Source organism: Anabrus simplex, chromosome 7, assembly GCF_040414725.1.
Source record: "Anabrus simplex isolate iqAnaSimp1 chromosome 7, ASM4041472v1, whole genome shotgun sequence".
Taxonomy (NCBI): Eukaryota; Metazoa; Arthropoda; class Insecta; order Orthoptera; family Tettigoniidae; genus Anabrus; species Anabrus simplex.
In genome coordinates, this window is record NC_090271.1 from 127338294 (window position 1) to 127359345 (window position 21052).

Consider the following 21052-nt stretch of genomic DNA (forward strand, 5'->3'; position numbering starts at 1 on the left):
TACTATCCCGGTCGTTTACACGATGCTAGTAGCTCTACTATCCACTCTACTCGCCTCGCTACTCTACCCGTGTAAACCAGCCCTCAGCTACTAGCATCGTGTAAACGACCGGGATAGTAGCAAGTAGAGTAGAGTAGTTAGTAGGCAGTAGAGTAGAGTGGGTTTCCGCTGCGGTAAAGTAACTCTACCACTATCCTTCCCCCTCCATCGGAACCGAGCTCCGAGAGCTGGCGGAGAAGTCCGAGGACGCTCGATTTTTCAACTGCCGCGTCATTCGACTGCTGTATTTGCATGTGTGTGCAGACGGTGGTATTACGTTGAGCGTTTATTTGGCGGCAAAATGAAGTGGACGGAAGAAGAAACTTGCAAATTTGTGGAGCTCTACAGCGAAGAATGTTTATGGAACATAAACAGCGTTACTTATAGAAAGAATATGAGACGGCGGCGGAAGAGGACTTGATTGCGAAAATGGGTAAAGAGGGTTTTGGGTTAACGGAACTGAAACAGAAAATAAAAAAATTACGATGTACGTACAATCAAGAACTCATGAAAATACGAAGATCCAAGAAGTCTGGAGGTGGTGCCGCAGACATCTACACTCGAAAATGCAACATAAAATATAAACAAGTGTCAGCTGGATTTTCACTTAATATGAAGATTTCTCAAGTTTCAGTGTTACACAGCGTGTTCATCATGTGTCTCGACATGTTTAAGTTAGGCAATACAATGGTGCAGGACTGTGTACATTAATCATATTAATAACATACATAGGGATCTTCTACATATCACTTGCCACTGCCGTTAATTTTCAGCAATAACAGTAATTTCCCCAACAAATTGAATAGTTTCCATATGTTGTTTGGAATATCCAAAATAATTATTGTTTACAGTACAGTGTCAGATCTAGAAGCTTAAGCTCTACACCTGGGCCGTACAAGCAACGAACAAAAAAAATAATTAAATAGATCAATAATTGGGATATTTATAGCGAAGAAGCTACTGCAAATTAGGCCTACGCCAGCGTAATTTACAGTGTACTTATGGCCGGTTACGTCTCAAAACTCACGTGCGAAAATTAGTAGCAAATGGTATCAAAACTCACGACTGCAAACTACTAGCTAAATTAATATTCCAATGAGTCTCAAAATTCACGACTCCGGATAGCAGGTGCCTGCGATGACGGCAGGAGGGGTGAGGTGCGCGGTGACTCACTCACCAGGCCTCTCCTGAGGCCACGATACCATTAACATTAAATTTATATCAAAAGGAAAAATACGTTATATTACCTTTAAGACCACAGAAAAATGTTTTGATGATAATAATAATAATAGTAGTAATAATAATAATAATAATAATAATAATAATAATAATAATAATAATGTTGTATCCGGAAGACAGTAGGTTCGAATCCCACTGTCGGCAGCCCTGGAGATGGTTTTCCGTAGTTTCCCATTTTCACACCAGGCAAATGCTGGGGCTGTACCTTAATTAAGGCCACGGCCGCTTCCTTCCAACTCCTAGACCTTTCCTATTCCATCGTCGCCATAAGACCTATCTGTGTCGGTGCGACGTAAAGCCCCTAGCGAATAATAATAATACACCTCTGTGTCATTCACCGACCATTATTTTCCCCTGTGTGTTGGGGTGCCAGAGTAACATCCACAGTATCCTCTGCCTATCGTAAGAGGTGACTAAAAGGGGCCCCAGGGGTACTTACATTTTTTAGAAAAGGCCCTTGACTTTCTTTGCCCGAAACCTTCATTTTCTCGAAGTATGGGCCACCTTCCATTTTTTCCCTCTGATTAGTATTAATAGAGGATGGCTGCCCAGTTGCACTCCCTCTTAAAACAGTAATCACCACCACCACCTTTTCCTTCATTGTTTTCAACACTTATTGATTTTTAATGAACCTTTCCACATTTTCTTGGCTGGGGAAAGAACCACCATCATAAAATATCATCAACATCAGCGCTGTGGAGTCTTTTTTTAAGTCATATAGCAACAGAACGTCAAAGATAGCGATTGGCTACTTCGCTATATATTAGATAAAATTCTGACACATTTTAATTTATGATTTTATAAATTTGGTGACCCAAGTAGTCAATACTACGAGTATATAACATTGCGTTTCGTGTAATCGCGTGGGGACGTGATGTAATATATTAATCTATGCTAAGTAAGGCATCTGGGAGTACATGACTCAGTCATACGTGTGGAGCATGAGTTCATATTATTTTCGGAAAGCGTATCAGAGACCGTTCATCATACTCGCCCACTTTCTGAAGGAAATGGAGATAAGTAGTTTAATTTCTCTGCGATGAGATTCATGACCAAATTAATCTCTAATGAAACTAAATGAGTGAATTAACAGTCGTAATATTTAATATCGGTAAAATAAAGTTTCTTATATAAGTAAATGCCGTCTTCTGGCCTCATAGAACTAAGTTCCGGTAATTACTACCAACTGAAAATTTATTTTAACTAGCAGCAGGCAATATACCTACTTTAATTTTATGTCGTCCGGCTGCATGGATACATGGTTAGCATGCTGGCCTGTGGTCCAATGGGTCCAGGGAGTCCCAGGTTCGACTCCTGGCCGGGATTTTCACTTTCATTTGTTAATTCCTATGGCTCGGGAACTGAGTGTTTGTGCCGTCTTCAGCATTGGACTTCATGGATTGCAAAAAAGAGGCGTATTTCTATTTTTCATCTATTCACATAATTCAATTGATTATCCATCCGACACACTTACACCGAAAAATTTATTCATGACGCAACCGATTATTCTACTCGTGAGTTTTGAGACTCGTGGGTTCTGAGACGACACACTGATGGCCAATGGGTATTCTTTCTATAACTTTGAAATGAATTCTGTAAAATTTCATTCGGATAAGATTTAGGTTGGCTGAAATACAAAAAAAATGGAAATAGAAACATCACTACAGTCTAACTGGGGAAAGGAGTACCTCACCCCTTCACCGTGGAACAAAAACCTTCGCCAGAATTATGATCTATAATTAGACTGGAGCTCGTTCATATAGTTTTATCTTAGAAATCACCACTACAGTATTCACAGACGAAGACTAGTAAAATCCTGAGGGGATGATTACACTGTCGTTACTTTTTGTACAATAATGAATAAAGTCATAAAAATTCAATCGTTTGTGTTCCTGGATTAAAATACATGCTTGTACTGCCAGGGAACTGCTCCTTCATTAACAAAATGATTCCTGAGACGATCCCTCATGTTCTTGGCCAATTGTGTCGAGTTTGTCCCCCCATATTTCTCCAAATTGCCAAGTTCTCTTATAATTAATACCGATGCCCCGAGTGTATCTCTCCTACTAAGCCAGCCTCTTACCCATTCGCTTTTTTCCTCATTTACTTCTTCTAACGCTTCACTAACCTCTTGCAGTAATATGTTATGTCTTTAAACACTTCCTTACGATGTGCTTACGTCTTGACATGGTGCTACTACTGTACTCTACTCTACTGTATGACTCTACTCCCGTATGAACGATACAAGTGTCAACTCTACCAGACAATGGTAGAGTAGAGTAACGTGGCTACTCTACTATCCACTCTACTCGCCTCGCTACTCTACCCGTGTAAACCAGCCCTGAGTGTTGAAAGAGTATCGTCATGATGGAGTTGATGGAGTAGTGTTAGCAGTTGTTTAGTGTGCGAGTTATCGGTCTTCTGTGGAGTCGAGCCAAGTGTAGAGCAGTCCTGCGTTGTGATAGTCGACAGACTTGTGTTCGAACCTGTGTGCATCTGCAGTAGCTCCTATGTAAATTGACGGTAGTGCGTGCCAAGTGAAACTTGGGAGCTGCCAATCAAGATTAAGGAAGGATCGCCCGTTCTAGGGAAATACCAACAATTTAGAGACTTGCTGTGGAAAACAGACTTTTGTAAACAGTCACGGATTAGCAAAGAGTCGTCATTCATTTTCAAGCATAGTTGTATGTGTGTTTGTGTGTACACTAATGAGGTCAGCCTAGATTAAATAAAACCAATGAAGATGTTTTATTCGTAAAAGTTTAATTTACGCTCATGTTTGCATGAATATTTAGCTGACAGAAAATGGCGAAGGATCTCTGCACGTCAGCCGATTTTTAACAGTGTCCTCTTTGACTTGAATTCATACTTTGGTCCGTACTGAACACACCGGGCGAATTGGCCGTGCAGTTAGGGGCGCGCGGCTGTGAGCTTGCATCCGGGAGATAGTGGGTTCGAATCCCACTGTCGGCAGCCCTGAAGATGGTTTTCCGTAGTTAACCATTTTCACACCAGGCAAATGCTGGGGCTGTACCTTAATTAAGGCCACGGCCTTTTCCTTCCAACTCCTACGCCTTTCCTCTCCCATTGTCGCCATACGATCTGTCTGTGTCGGTGTGACATAAAGCCACTAGCCAAAAATCCCGTACTGAACACCATGTCACCATCAACTGCTTTAGTACAAATGGAGGTCGTACTTCGCGTACTAACTCCAATGTTTTGGTCTTCCAGGTGGAGTCAAGAGTACATTTTTTTACAATTTGTTTTACGTCGCACTGACACAGATAGGTCTTACGGCGACGATGTGATAGGAAAGGGCTAGCAGTGTGAAAGAAGCGGCCGTGGCCTTAATTAAGATACAGTCCCAGCATTCATCTGAATAATCCTAGGAGCGGAAAGGAATTGGCCATGGCCTTAAATAAGGTACAGTCTCAGTATTTGCCTGATGTGAAAATGGGAAACCACAGAAAACCATCTTCAGGGCTACCGACATTGGGGTTGGAAACCACTATCTCCCAGATGCAGGAGTAAATAGTAAACCTTCTGCCTAGAAACGGACCTTGTGATCTTGAGTTATGTTATTTTACAGCGGCGTTGAACGGGTGCAGTAAATACTTGTTGGCTTTCAAACTGGGAATGTCCAGCAACTAGAGCTGCTTCGTTCGACCACTTCTTTAAATGTCAGTAGTGAGTTGCGCGTCCTATGTCACGCACATCCCAGAATTGTTTGTACATATTATGAACCCTGCCACACTCACATAACGAATATTGTAGTCGAATTCCATAACATACTATGATCGTCGCCATAAGACTTATCTGTGTCGGTGCGACGTAAAACAACTAGCCAAAAAACAGACTATGAAATGGATTGGCGAAAGGCAAAACGACCTTAAATTGTCAGAAATCACACAGGAAGACCACAAAACAAGTCTTTAAATTCAAAATTCGCAAACGGCATGTTGACCACTGACCCGTAGAAGCTGTTACGACGATGATTAATTTTCTTCAGCATATTGCCGGTCTTAGTTAGTCAGATGGCAGATTTTAGATCAATTTGGCGGGTTGGATAATTGCTCAGGCCGATGGTATTAACAGGTGATAAAATGCGACAGCCTCATGTCGGTAAATTAACTGACACGTAAAAACTCCTACGGGACAAAAATCTGGCATTATTATTATTATTATTATTATTATTATTATTATTATTACCGAGGGATTGATTATGCGGTTTGGGCCACGTACCTATCAGTTTGCATTCGGGAGATAGTGCGTTCGAACCCCACTGTCGGCAGGCCTGAAGATGGTTTTGCATGGTTTCCCATTTTCACACTAGTTTGGGGAATAAGACCTGTCGGTATCGGTGCGACGTAAAGCAAAATGTAAATATATATATAAAATTCAGCTTATCCAGCAATTTCTGGGGTCACTGTAACCATCTAGGCTTATTTAGGCGCCCTATGACGGCAAATATTACAGTCACGCTCCCTTCTTTCATAAGCTTCGTTTTGGAGGTTGTGAGTAATTACAAAATGCCGCTCTTCATACCAGTTACTTCGGTTTCTAGTTTGTTCACTCCAGAATGTTTCGTAACGGTTGTTGTTGGGAAGTTCAAAGGGTTCTCCTGTAAAATTTGTGTAGTCCTAAATGGGATTAATGAAAATATAATAATAAAATAATTTTATGTTGACAATAATTATTACAAATGGATTTCGGTGAAGGCCATTTTCAGATAAAAATTCTCCCATCTTGCACGGCTCTTTAAGGAGCCAATTTCTAAAATGAATTCGGCTTTCCCTTTTCTTTCATTGATCCTTGCTTGGTTGAGCTGCTCCTTATTTCTTATCTGCCTATCTAATCTGCGTCCAATTTTCTATTGCTGAGCGTGGCTTCCTGTCTGTATGGATCGCTGTGTCGACTCATAATTTTGGCTTGTAACAGGTCCTACAGATCTCTTCACATAGAGCGAGGTTAGAGACGTGCGAGCGCTCATCCAGGCTTCGTACATCCCCTGTGCACAATCATCAGAGCTTTTGTTGAAATATGCATACTTCCTTTACTCATTTCCACCCTCTCAACTGTTACAGCTTATGTGAGAAACGTGTGGTAATGTAATACTAGAAATCCGTGTTGTGAAATTCTGGTAATAGCTAATGACGGCGAACAAACAGGATGGAATTTTCTTGAAAAATCTTAGCTTTCTCTTTTGGAAAAATGTCACACTGGTAGCCTACCTACTTTAATACATTTTCATATATTTGCGGTGGGGGGGGGGGGATTGGCTTCACGTCGCACCGACACAGGTAGGTCTTATGGCGACGATGGCAGAGGAAAAGCCTAGGAATGGGAAAAGAGCGTCCGTGGTCTTAATTTGCGTGGTGTGAAAATGGGAAACCATGGAAAACTATCTTCGGGGCTGCCGACAGTTGGGCTCGAACCCACTATCTCCCGGATGCAAGCTCATACCTGACCAACCCTAACCACCCAGTTACTTTCTTATTAAGCTTACAAATACGGTCTTTCATTGTCATCAACTCAATAACTGAAGAGGTAAGGTAAGGGTTATTCTTCCCGAAGGCAGGTCCGAACCTCCGCAGAGGTGTTCCTGAGCCGGAGTTTACGTGCGGTAGGGTGGCCAGTTTCTATCCGCTCCTCCATTCCCTTACCCCGCACCAACAGCGCGTGGCAACCCATCCAACTCTTGACCACGCCCAATGTTGCTTAACTTTGCAGCTCTCACGGGATCCGTTGTTTCAACACGGTTACGGCCGTTGGCGATAATTGAAGAAATAGTTGTTTAATCTAATACTGAGTGGCACTCTTAGTTATAAACTTGTCACGTATTCTCAATAATCCAAGTTCGAATTTCAATGCTATCCACTGGTGTATAAGGGAGTTTTGAATTCAATATACTTACTGACACGGTAAGAAATTTTGGAAACAGAATCGGATTCCGATGATAGATAGACAGATAAAAGCCTCTCTTATGGAACACAGAGAAAATATGGAATTTTACTGACGTCTGCCTCCTTCGCTGAAAGGTACAACGCTACCCTTCGGTCCGACTGGTCCCGGATTCGATTTATGGCCGGACTGTGAAATTTTAACCATCCATCCATTATCTAAAGGCTAAGCCTTGTCGCTGTAGCCACACCCCACGGTCTTCAGCAGTCCTTTCCATCGTGACACAGGAAGCAAAACACAGCTGAGTGATTATGTTCCTAAGGTATGAGAGACGTGGTTTTCCTCTCGACTTCTTCCCTAGGACATTTCCTTCAAAGACATTCTGGAAAAAGGTGTCATGTCGTGGGACGTGTCCAAGAAATTTAGCTTTCCTTTGCTCTATAGAATAAATTAAGGTCCGTTTCTCATTAACGTCATTCAAGATTTGGATATTCGTCTTTTTTTCTGTCCAACTCGTCCCTGTCAGTCTTCTCCAGGACCACATTTCAGCAGCTTCTAGTGTTGATTGTACCGAGCTCGATAGCTGCAGTCGCTTAAGTGCGGCCAGTATCCAGTATTCGGGAGATAGTGGGTTCAAACCCCACTGTCGGCAGCCCTGAAGATGGTTTTCCGTGTTTTCCCATTTTTACACCAGGCGAATGCTGGTGATGTACCTTAAGGCCACGGCCGCTTCCTTCCCACTCCTAGACCTTTCCTATCCCATCGTTGCCATATGACCTATCTGTATCGGTACGACGTAAAGCAGATTGTAAACAACATATTGTTGAATGTATCTTTGCATTTGTGGGTAGCATTTTAAAAGTACCCTAATCGTGGTTCCAGTTTTACCTTCTCCTAGTTCTACAAGCAGTATTCAACATTTTATCACAGATAAATGTTAAAATTCCATCACGATCTTAAAATTAAAACATTCTACCTTGAAGAACTTTAATGACTCTTCTATTAGTTTTTCGGTTCTTATTGAAGAAAAGAAACCCGTTAATTTCGGGGTGGTACATAAAATTTAATCTAAGATATTTTGAAATTTTCCCTCCAAAATTCAATGCACGTGCTTTTCCTCAATTAGAACCGAGGAACCATTAAGTTGTTCAAGATACGATGTTTTGAAATTAAATCAGAGCATATTGGAGACAACTAGAATCAATTGATTGTAAAAGAAATATTTTTATTATCAACCTGATTTTTTTTATAACTGCTATTATACCAGTTATATTTGAAACATATTACAAAATAAATAAATTAATAAATAAATATTTTCATCATAAACCATTTAACATTCTTGCCTCTTGTTAAATTTTATAGTAAGGGGAAAAGAAAACTGAATATAGTGAAGTAATATATTCTTGAACTCCCATCATATTCTTTCATATTATAATATACACCAGCCACCAGTCAAGAGCGAGTTGACCCTGTGTTTATGGTCGCGTAGCACTAAGTTTGAATCAAGGAGATGGTGGGTTCGAATCCCACCATCGGCAGCCTTGGGTATGGTTTTTCGTGGTTTCCCATTTTCTCTTCACGCAAATGTTGGGTCTGCACCTTGATTATGGCCACCTTCCGAATCCTTGCCCTTTCCCTTCCTTGCGTCGCCGAAAGCCTTCGATGTGTAAGTGCGATGTTAAACCGCTAAAATGTTTACATTTAAACAGGAATGAAATTTAAAAAATACACATAACATTATTGCTATAAAAAGGTATATTAGAATTTAATTTGATCTGTCTGCTAAGATAGTGGTTCAGATTTAAATATTGTATCATTCACTAACTGCCTTGCAACTGATCTTCCTTGGTATTCTACCCGATATTTTATTCAATACCCTTTTCTTGGAATATTTGTGGATTTTTGCCATTACAGATTAGTATCTTGCTTTGCTTTGGCATCGAGGTGAATGCATTCAGCGTTAGTTACATGTGAGAAATATGGAGGTAAAGACGGTTCCTTCTTATAGAGAAAACATTCTGTATACTTTCAAGTATGGAAACATTCATACCTTCGTATTAATACAAATATGCTATGTTTATCCAGGTTATTTTCTGTTTCAGTTTTGATGTTCGCGGCCGTCAGTACGGACAAGCCAAACTCTGGTCATCCCCTAACGCGTTCGGTCCCCGTGCTTACTTCCGTACGGCCTCTAGCCCTGCCCAGTTGCTCGTGGACGATATCCAGGTCACTGACGAAGGGGTGTATCGCTGTCGAGTTGACTTCCGCGGGTCTCCAACACGCAATCTTAAGATCAACCTCACCGTCATTGGTAAGTGTTTCACTATTCTCTTTTTCTTGGTAGCTACTTTGAACTAGATTGTATAGATTATGAAGAGCTCAATTTACAACTATAGACCACAGTGACTCAAAAATTAAGTCGATGAACTGAAGTTCGATTCGTGAATATTTTAATAGTTTTTGAGGACTGTATCTATGCTACCCAGTCGCTTCTAGTCGGTTCCGTCAGTCCTCTGGAAGAGTATGGGAGGTAGGTCTTTCTACTTTTACCTCAAGGCTATATTCTATGGGGATAAACATTGATATATGCTTAGTTTTGACTTCAGATTTCACCTTCCTCATTGCAGGTCAGGGAAAGGTGGAATATTATTCCCTTATGTATTTAACACAACCGGAACACGCTATCTCTCCAAGCAAATACTACTGTCAGGACACTATCAGTTGGAATGGAATCCCCACTGAATGCTTTACAATGGATAAAAAACGTATTATCCAGGTCGTTTACATTATTTATATATATATATACAGGGCGGACGGAAACAACGTGAACCAGTTACATGAGCATTAGAGAGTTGGTCATACTGATAAATAATTAGAAAAAATAATTCGATATCACGCGCCGTTGTCAATTTATCAGCTGCTGAAGTTAGCCAGTCAGATCGCTTCGCGGGCGAATTCAAATGGGATTTGCGCGGGGCTTTCACGTTGTTTCCAACCACCCTGTATGCATATGTATAAATTAAAGCAAATTTTGCGGACAAAATTCCTTTATGTGTGTGCAATTGGTTTTGTGATACGTATGTTTTTCTGTCTGTATAATTAGCATTCGTATCCTGTACTTCATTTACATCTCTATTAAAGCTAACAAAACTTTAAATAGTCTTCGCTGTATGTTTGACTTTGTCTATTTGTGAAAAAATATATCTCGCGAGATATATCTGCGCGCTAGGAAATTAAGTTATAACAGAAGTACGTACATTTTCCTAAGAAGGTTGTAGATTTTTCAGTAGTATTCTTTTATTTTAGCCTTCTTATTCCCTTTAAAGGCGTGAAATGCGCCTGAAGCTAAATTTGGGAGTACTAAAGTATCACATTCCATTCCATGTTCTACTAAATTATTTCACGGTGGCCACCATCGAAAATTTCTCTGAATACACGTTTCCTTGTTTCCTGACTTCAGCTCTGATACAATAATCTTCATTGAGACGACTGACGGTATTGGGAACTGTCTTACATTAAATTAAAAATGTAGTTGTACTCAGAGGGAAATTAGTGTTATTTTGAGTATGAGAGCAGATTTTATGGTAACGGACTCTACAAAAGTTGTCTTTAATCACTGCCTGCTCGATCTGCATCCGATGGCTGCTTATACTGCCTGCTCATTACAACATTTCAACATGGCACTAAATGAAACACTCCGTTTACAAATACCCACCGCAGGTGGCAGCACCAAGTGGCTCCTGAACTGTCGGAATGAAACAGCGGGAAATAGGATAGTACTGTATTTGTTTACAGTGAAAATGGTGTACTGCTGGGTATTCTGCAAATCAAAGAAAGGGAAACCAGAATGCCGTGGTATTTCATTCCATGACACGGGCTTTTTCAAATGATCCAGTTGAAGCCATGTTTAGTTCTATAAGAATGGGAGGAGGGTGCAATGACATGGCTGACTCCCGGGCTACTCAGAATTCTATAAAGAGAATTCTGAAATCCGGTATTTTAATGTCCACCGATGTTGCTAACGTTATCCATAAGCAAAATTCAAAATTTTCTGCCTCAGTATCCTCTCCCGGACTTGACGAAACAGAACCAGTGATGCCCGCTGAGTATGTACTTGATTTACTGGAAGATGTTCGTGAGTCCCCTGAGTCGGTGTGTGTCACTTTGGAAACTGCTTCCCATGCATTAGTGTGTGGTTATGTAGTGCGTGTAATCGAAAAAAAACAATGCAGCACGTGCTTGAGTAACGTTTCCACCTCAGTTAATGCATCCCCGTTGATGAACTTAATCAGACAGTCGGATATAGGAGGCCTGCGCTATTCCCAGCAACGATTTATTGGCCTAATTATGGGGCTACAGAAATTTGTTGAGGCGGCTCTATCGTACTGCAAGAAATCTGCAAGTCTGCTCCAGACTATAAAAAACTATGTTCTACCCTCTTTGTACCACTGCAAGATTTTAAAGGGTTTTAGTAACAGTAAGCACCAGGAACTTGTGTCAGAAACTGTGGTAGCCAAATTCGTGAAACCTCTGCCTAGTCATGTAGGGAAGTACCATACAGACAAAGTTTCCAGGTTTTCTTGTTCGTCGAAATCTCTTTCTCGAAATGTCCTGAAGCTATCACTCCCTAGAGCACCACTTTATGCGTACAATTCTTTAATTTTTCTGTTCCTTTCAGATTTTAAATTTTGCTTGTATGCTTATCTAGCTGTATTCACGCGATAACTGGGTACGTCTGGTGCTGCGATCTAGCGGCAGATTGTTTGTAAGTCGTGTTACACGTTTGAATATGGAATGAGCAGGCAGTATAAGCAGCCATCGGATGCAGATCGAGCAGGCACTGCCTTTAATATATTCCTTTATAATTCACTAACTACAAGACTTGTCCCATTGCAGATAACTTTGAAAGGTAACCAATTTCTTCCTTACGCGGTTATAGCAACTGTCTTCCTTCTCGGTTTGTACGGAGGCATCCTGGTTCGTATTAAGACTTGCCGTGCAGACATGAAATGGAGAACAACACCGTGTTCTTCTTACGTGATTGCTTTAATGATTTATTTGCAAATAATATATGAACAAGAACACTCAATACTTTGCAATTAATGTTATAGCAAGGTTCCACATTGTCACTGATGGTTTATATCACATGATCCATCACATCCTCCCCACCCTGGTCTAGTTCCAACGACCAGCTGAATAGGTCTCACAATTCGATCTCCTCCGGGAGTGGAAATCCTTACAGTCCGTACAAGTTCATCTCTGCCATCATTCAGCTTCGTAACTAGTCCTTTCCTCCACAAGTGGCAAGGCAACACTTGGTCTTGAATAAGGACTGCGTGAAGACTTGGTCGGTGGATATCGATCGTGATGGAAGCTCTGAAGTAGCATCAAGTATTCCCTACTCCAGCGTTTCTAGACGCAATCAGCTGATTTTTGTTTCTGCCTGAAAACTTTTGTCAAATCAGATTTATACTGAGGCTCTGATCCCGTAAGTAATCTTGTCAATCGGTCCCCAACAAGAAAACGTGTCGGTGACAGAACCTTCCCTTCGTCTTGATTGATAGGTCAGGAGTTGCGTACGGCCGAATGCGTTGACGCCCTCTCCCAGGGCGCGAAGAGCTTGGATGCGACGATGAACTTCAATAAAGGTAGAATTTAAAGCCTCTAAAGCTTATATTCTTATGGGAACCTAATTTTCAAGCAAATCCAGGTGCACCTGAATTATTCTGTTTGTATCACAATTTCAAGACAGCAAGATTTTCTTCGTTTCATCATACGTGTCTGCGATAACGGCAATACCTTCCACCAGATTCCTCTGTTCACCTTCTAAATACCCTCGTATAAAGATGTGCTTATTAATTTGAGGCAGTGATGTATCCTTAATCGTTTGAAGCCTCATACTGTTCCCAAAACCTCGACCATTTCCCAACATCGCCATAAAATGGCTGTAATTTTATAGGCGGAAGCCGAATTAATGAGGCTGGAGCAACCACCGTAGTTGCGGCGCCAGTTGATGTTTCTGAAAGCTTATGTTTGCGGTCGAAGTAGCTACGGTGTTTACTATTCCGTGCGATGCCTTCTGGATTGCGCACTTTGCAGTCTCGACGTATTCATCACAAACGTGTGCGTTACTGTCGTATTTGCTGTCATCCAGGAGATCGTGGATTTCCTCGTCGGCTTGCGTCAGTTGGGCCAAGGAATACTGAAGTCTATATTTCTAATATTCATAGTCGGTGAATGTGGTCGAGTCCTTGATCTTGTTAACTTCAGCTGCAACCGCGTGGTAATAGCACTTTCCCGTTTCCACCTAGTCGTAAATTATGTAGGCGTGTTTTGGTATCCCTTTCGATGACGTCAACGTTCCTAGTGCTCATTTCCGTGAATTGGTTTAGTCAGTGTACTCTCAAATCACCGTCGAATTGGCAGTGGTATTATTGCGAAGCTCCTTTTATAGTGTAGATACGTGCATCTAAAGGCAGTGCATCCGAAGTTAACGCTATTGGTCGACGCTTGGAGAAAGGATTAGGAACATGGCGGCGAGCAAACATAACATATTAGAATAAGGAAAACTGAATACAAACACAACAGTTCCACTGAATTTCGCAGCTATAATCCTGATAGTCTAATGCAAGCAGTAATAATGTTCGGCAAGATAATTATTACTTGCCTGTAAGTGAGATGTGGTGTCGTCAATGTACACAGAACCGTATTTACGTATTTTCTTCCATGTGATGAATGCTGATTTCACTCGATTGAAACTCTGCTTTTAAGATTGTTTCTGTTAACTACTTTTCCCGAGTTTTTGCACCACTATGTCGTGCAGACGTGAAAGGGAGATCACCACAAAACACCGTGTTGTTCTTACGTGATTGCTTTAATTATTTATTTTCAAGAATATGTAAACAATAACACGTAATACTTTCCAATGAGGGTCATATCAAGGTTCCACCTTGTCACCGAGTGTTTATATCACAGGTTCAATCATAAGACTGATAACAAGTTCTTCTGGGTAAGCTAATTGATTAATATTAATATTGAAGGAATCATTTTGACTAATACACCTGGTGAGAGGAACATAACACGTGTCACTGCACAGTGTTGCCACATTTCTGCATTCCTTTCTCCTCTTCGCTTCCGATTCACATGTTCGTTCAGACCACTGTGTTCTGGTGTACATAACTCTTAGTGACAGGTTTGGCAACTCCAAACAAAATGAGCCGGCCAGCAGGCTTATCTCTATGGCAACCACAGTGCGTCCGCTCAGGTTTCCATGGCAACCGTACCGCCTACTCCCTTCTCCCCGCCCAGGCATTAAACGGAGCTCTCTCTAAGAACTGTTAGAACGCATGTTTCAATATTAGGACTCTATACCTTCGTTAGTGCCTCATCCCAAGATAAAGCTTGAAGTACGTGACTGTTCATTTCAATTGATTCTTCATTAACAACTCTAAGAATAAATTTTCATTCAAGCTGCCGAGCGGTGACTGAAGTGAAGTCTATATCACCGTGAAGTATATTTTATACCTAAAATAAAGTGAGTCTTCTGAGTTTTCAAGAAACTAGAAAGTTTGAGTTTCGTGAAAGATACTAGATACATCATACGTTTACAAAACTAAGTGAGGAGAGAGAGAGAGAGAGAGAGAGATATTGGAACAACATGAATTGATAGTACAGAAATTTGGAAGAATGCCTAAAACTAAATTCTTAGATATCGTCGTTAATATTAGCCCTATCGAAGAGCAACTTCAAAATCTTATATTACAATGTATGTGACAAATAATAATGGGAGAGTTTATGATTAACGGAAGGGCATTTCCATACTTTATACTTTTTTAAATTCTGACTGTTATAAATTAATAAATGAAATGCTGTATACACACTGAAGGAGGAATAGACATTATAACCTGAGCGTTAGACTGACTGTAAAATAATAAAAATGGGATTGTTACAACGAAGCCTTATGATAGATGGATTGTGAAAAATAATATGACAGTGAAGCTACCTCGCGGATCGCTGGTAGAGTGTCGGCACTGAATTCTATGCTCATAAGTTCAAATCCGACAGAGGACGAAATGAATCCCACTCCACCTTGCCCTTCCTCTTTTAACACCTGTTCGCAGCGCTTTAAAAAGTTCTATCTCTTCCAAATTATCTCCTGTTATCCGAATATCATTAACCCCTAACATATTCGGATATATCCTCTTTGCTAATTCAGCCAGTTCTACTTACATTACCCATACGCCCAATGATATGGGCAGTATCCCATCGAATTATATTTGTTCGCCGAGAGTCCGTGGTCTGTAAAGTGGAAGTAGAACTCGACACTCCTACAGCGGTTCAAGGTTTGGTGAAAACATTCCGAGTATGCTCGGTAAATTTCTGTGAAGTAGGGTGTTAGTCTTACTAACACGTACTCAAACCCACCTCAAGTCTGGGAGTACCTAACCCATTTTCAGCCACACGTGGCTGGCTGAGTAGGCCTGTTGGCTAGATTTTCTTTTCCCGTTTTCGAGATTCAGGGATTGTATCACAATACTAGTATCAGGAGTTCAGTTAAATGTGAGAGGGACAACTGTTTATAGATTCACAGACATGTTAACAACTCCTTTATAGAACATTACGACACTCTTGTGTCCCTCAAAGCCAATCGTAGAAAATGAGACATTAGATACATTTTAACATCACCATCATCATTATCATCATCTTATTTCACATACACGATAATACATTGCCCTTCCACAGTAATATGGATAATTGCACAGATTCAATACTGCTGGCACATCATTGGAGCAAGTCCAATGCTTTAAGTATCTCGCCTGTGTACTTTATCACTGTCGGAAAAATGCTGTTGAAATTTGGTCCCGGATTCAAACGGTAAGGGCTGCATTCAAGAGAATGAGCAAATTCCTTTGTAACAGGGACTTTACAACTAACAAAGAACACGACCAAATACCTGCGATCCTTTGAGATGTGGTGCTACCTAAGTCTGTTCAGTATGGCATGGATTGACAGGTTTCGTAACACTGAAGTACTCCAACACCTGAACAAAGAGCCAGATGTCATGCACACCACTAAAATGAAAAAAACTTGAGTAGCCTACTTGGCCATATGATTCGAAATGATAAATATAGACTCCTTCTGCTTATCATATAAGCTCCTTCCTATTTGCTGAGAACATGGATCAGATTGCCTTGATGACAGCCGATATCCGATGGGGATATGATACAAGAAGAAAATACCGCTGGTCTGAGTAGCTCGGACGGTACAACGCTGGCCTTTTGAGCCCAACTTGGCAAGTTCGATCCTGTTTCAGTCCGGTGGTATTTGAAGTTGGGTGCTTAAATACGTCAGCCTCGTGTTGGTAGATTTACTGGCATGTAAAAACATCTGCGAAACAACATTCAGACACCTCGACGTCTCCGAAAACCGGAAAACTAGTTAGTGGGACTTAAAAACCAATAACAATACCATTAGATTCGATATACATATAAGAAACAAACAGACCCCATGACGATGCATCTCTGATGGTCCTTGGATTACGAAGCGACTGCCATTCATCCCGAAAATCTGAAAATTACAAGATGACGCACGATCAGCGCAACGAAATCTCTCGACCTTTATTCTTGTCATTCTATACCGGGGTCACTATTTCATCATCAGATAGCTTATTAATAATTCTCGTGGACTTAGGAAACAGACCTCAGATCCGAATAACTCTGAACTAACCAGGAATCGAAAAGGGGCCACCCGGTTCGACGCAGGCTCACTACTCCTAGACCGCGGGACATATCTGATGGTCTACGATTTACCTTGTTCCCAGGTATGTTTTTAAAATAAAAAATGGTATTGGTTCGTGGCGTCGACCTACTTTCACCATTTGAGAGGAACGTGCGTTTAAGTGGAATTGCGGAAGTGTAGAGTGTTGAATGTGAGGCAAGGAACGTTAAGGTCGACACATACACCTAGTCCCCAGGCCAGGGATATTAATCAATTACAATTTAAAAAACACTGATCCGGCCGGGAATCGAACACGGGGCCGCCGGTGACAGGCGGGCGCGTTGCCCCCTACACCACGAGGATGGACTCCTAGATATGTTACCTGAGCAGTCGTGAAGTACGTGTGATGTTTATAGAGTTCATAATTGTTTGCAAAGTGTTCTGTAACCAATATTTTACCTGTACCTCAGTCGAAGATGTTCTGAATACGTCAGCATGTTACTCTCAGCAGCGAACAAAAGTTTATAATGGATCGTATTTAATGGAAACAATTGGGATCGCTAAACTAATGTGTCAACTTCCCGTGCTCTGAAGAAAGATGGCAGGGCAAAGTAGCGTAGCTAGCAAGGAGCTGTGACAAAGTGCCTGGCTTAAGCGTCACTCCCACCAAGTAACTGGCCTCATGTAACAACAGGCTTTCTTCTGCACATTTATCAAAATTTATCGTCAGTTGGAACAAAACGTTCTTGCAATGCATGGGTATACCGGGTGATAGTTGCTTGAATTAAGACTTCACAGGGTTACCTTCCAAAAGCAGCATTTTTTTCAGCATGACAGTAGAATAAAATGCCTATTTCTATCAGAGGGGCTTCGCAGCAATTGAAAGAATGTTAAACGAACAACAACATTATCGCGAGTTGGCCGTGCGGTTAGGGTCGCGCAGCTGTGATCTTGCATTCGGGAGGTAGTGGATTCGAACCTCACTATCGACAGCCCTGAGGATGGATTTCCGTGGTTTCCCATTTTAACACCAGGCAAATGCTAGGGATGTACCTTAATGAAACCCACGTCCGCTTCTTTCCCATTTCTAGCCCTTACCTATCCCATCGTCGCCAAAGACCTATTTATGTCGGTGCAACGTAAAACAACACTAGAGTGTCTTATAATAATAATAATAATAATAATAATAATAATAATAATAATAATAATAATAATAATAATAATAATAATAATAATAATATTTCGACAAAGGTCTTATTACCTATCATACCATCTGCCATAAAAGCCGTCCGCAGACTGTTTACCATAACCGAGAGTAGAAAGTGTACTGGAATAGGGAAGTTAAGTCCGTTGGATATGTTAAACCTTGAGCAGACCTCTAGGTTCTATTCGACAGGATTAGGCTATGTGCCAGAACCGGGTTTTTTTCTTCTCCCTTGCTAATATTTAATATCACGAAGTGAATTTCCACCCATTAAATCCTCTGAGGAGGGTTGACGTCAGGAAGGGCATCCGGTCATAAAAGCTTGCTACGAAGGTTCATCTCACTTCATACGTGACCACGTGCAGAAACGGGGCAATGGTTGGACATACATGGAATGTACATCATTACCAGAGATTCAGAATGTGAAGAGGAAAGACTTGGTGGGATTTTATTCACATGTTAAAGAGATTCCTGCCCCCAGTTTTGGTAACCAAAAGGCCATTTACAATCGGATTAGGCAATGTTGCTTTGAATGTCGCAATAACGACGGAAATCGCTCGTGATGTTTTCTCAAAGAATGCTGCTTCGGAGTAGAAACAGATGAACTTGAAAGAGAAGAACATTTTTAATTAGTGAAAAAAGGAGATTGTGTTATGATCAGTGGACACCAGTATAGAAGTGTTCGAGTTAAATAATAACTTTATTTCCTTTATTTCGTATGGCGTATAGAGGGTACAAAGAATATATATAATATACACTTAAAACTATATACACTTAAATTGGTTAGAACAACAATCGGACAAAGGATCAATGGATGGTAGCCTAATTAACTTATAATTTAATGTCGAGAGAATTTAGCCAATTCACTGCCTCTTCACTAGCCGCATGAGGTTCGTGGTATTCTCCCTGGAAGCTCCGAAGTGGGCACATCAGTACAACATGGTGGACTGTCTGAGTCACGTCACCGCGGTCGCAATGAAGGCTGGAAATTTTTCCCCACTTGTGGAGCAAGAAGTTGCATCTTCCAAGACCGGTCCGCACCCTGTTCAACGAAGCCCAGATTCTTCTTGGAAAGTTGAACCCAGCAAGTTTCCTACAAGGGTCAGATATCAACCCTAGCTGGTCAGGGTTTGAAGCAGCCCACTCTTCCCTCCAGGCATTATTCATGTTGTACTGTAATTCAACCAACCCCTTTCCTAGTTGCCATGATGGATGTTGAGATTTTAATCTTCCATGCTTCTGAGGGTTGCAGAAATTTTCTTGCGGGTATCCCAGCAAATAGAGGATACATGATCATGGGTACAAACGGTTCTTCTCAGAACCAAACAACAACAAAGGACCTAGGACATTCACTGACAATAGTACAACTAAATGTTGGAGGCATAAGCAAGGCAGTGAGCGATATACTTACAAGAGTACTAAACAATAAGTTAATAAGTGTTCAAGTTAAGTAAGGAACTGAAGCCACAACTTGTTAGTTTAATAAGTCATCAATAGCTTTTAAATATTCTTCTTATATTCTGTGTACTTTGCCAACGGCCGTAGCCAAGTTGAAACACCGGATCCCGTGAGATATCCGAAGTTAAGCAACATTGGGCGTGGTCATGAGTTGGATGGGTTGACACGCGCTGTTGGTGAGGGTAAGGGAATGGAGGAGCGGAAAGGAACTGGCCACCCTACCGCACGTAAACTCCGGCTCAGGAACACCTGTGCGGAGGTTCAGCCTGCCTTCGGGCAGAATAACCCTTACTTACTGTGTACTTTTGAACAGAATAATGTATTATTATTATTATTATTATTATTATTATTATTATTATTATTATTATTATTATTATTATTATTATTATTATTATTATTATTAATTGAAGTTGGAATCACAAACAAAAATATCCTGAAACAGACCGAAACCACTAAAGGAAGAAAGTACGAGATGCTAGCCAACGAACTCTCACTTATGTACAATGGGGCCAAGGTGACGATGGTCCCTGTGGTAATAACATGGGACGGGCTAGTTACCAACTTGTTCAAGAAGCACATGGACAAATTGGAAGTGAGCAAACAGCTACAGGCCTACCTACAGACCATTGTACTAAAAAGAACATGTGAGAGTGTGCTAATCGACTTCAGACGAGGCAACTTGGATAACGAGTTGTGGACGGAGGACTTGCAAACAATGATGGACCAGATGGAGGCGGTCCTGGTACCGTAAATGGTGTGCAAGAAGTGTGTATACAAATGCGTAGAATCATTGGATGTAACACGGACTTAAAAACTTATTGAATAAATTTATTATGATTATTATTATTATTACCATATCTTGTACTAACTACAACTCAACTATGAACTGATACGTTTTGATAGCTTTTTGTAAGGGATTCGAATGATTTCAGGATCGTAAGCCTAGATAAGGTTTGGACTGCATGTCCAACAACCCTAATCATGAGATATACGTAAAGTGATTGTTTCCACAAATGTTAAAGCAATTGTTCTAAAACAGTTTCAGTCCGCCCATTACTAATTCTTGATGGTTGCAGTAATTTCTCATCTGCCTCTTGGCACAGGCCAAAACAAAGTGTATCTTCCACCGAAATATCAGTCTTATTTATAGCTGTGAGAGTATTGAAGCTTCTGAGGTGGTCTATGGGTGGTGCGGAATAATGACATTCGGAATTCACTTGTGCTGCAATAGTACTTTCTGGCCCGGTGAGCTGACAAACTATCTCACTACTCATCTTATCGTGTATGCTAATTTTAGCGCTTCATCGTTGTTTGCGGTTTCGCTATAACCACATAACCTTTGGTGCTATTTGTGAATCCATTCAGCCTTTCGGCTGATGACCTAATAGACACACTTGTTTCAGTAACAGATCGCTGTAATTCAAAATTTCCATCACTTATGTAACCTTTGTGAAAACATATATGCGTGCTGCGTAATGCCGTTAATACTGTGAC

The 21052-nt window shown here is 41.0% G+C and overlaps 1 protein-coding gene across 1 annotated transcript in view; it reads left to right on the forward strand.

Moving 5' to 3' along the window:
* Positions 1–21052, forward strand: part of LOC136876965 (nephrin) — a 1454397-nt gene that overhangs the window by 332191 nt on the left and 1101154 nt on the right. Inside the window, exon 3 of the mRNA XM_067150735.2 lies at positions 9282–9490. Coding sequence (XP_067006836.2) covers positions 9282–9490 — 209 coding nt within the window. The remainder of the gene's footprint in view (positions 1–9281; positions 9491–21052) is intronic.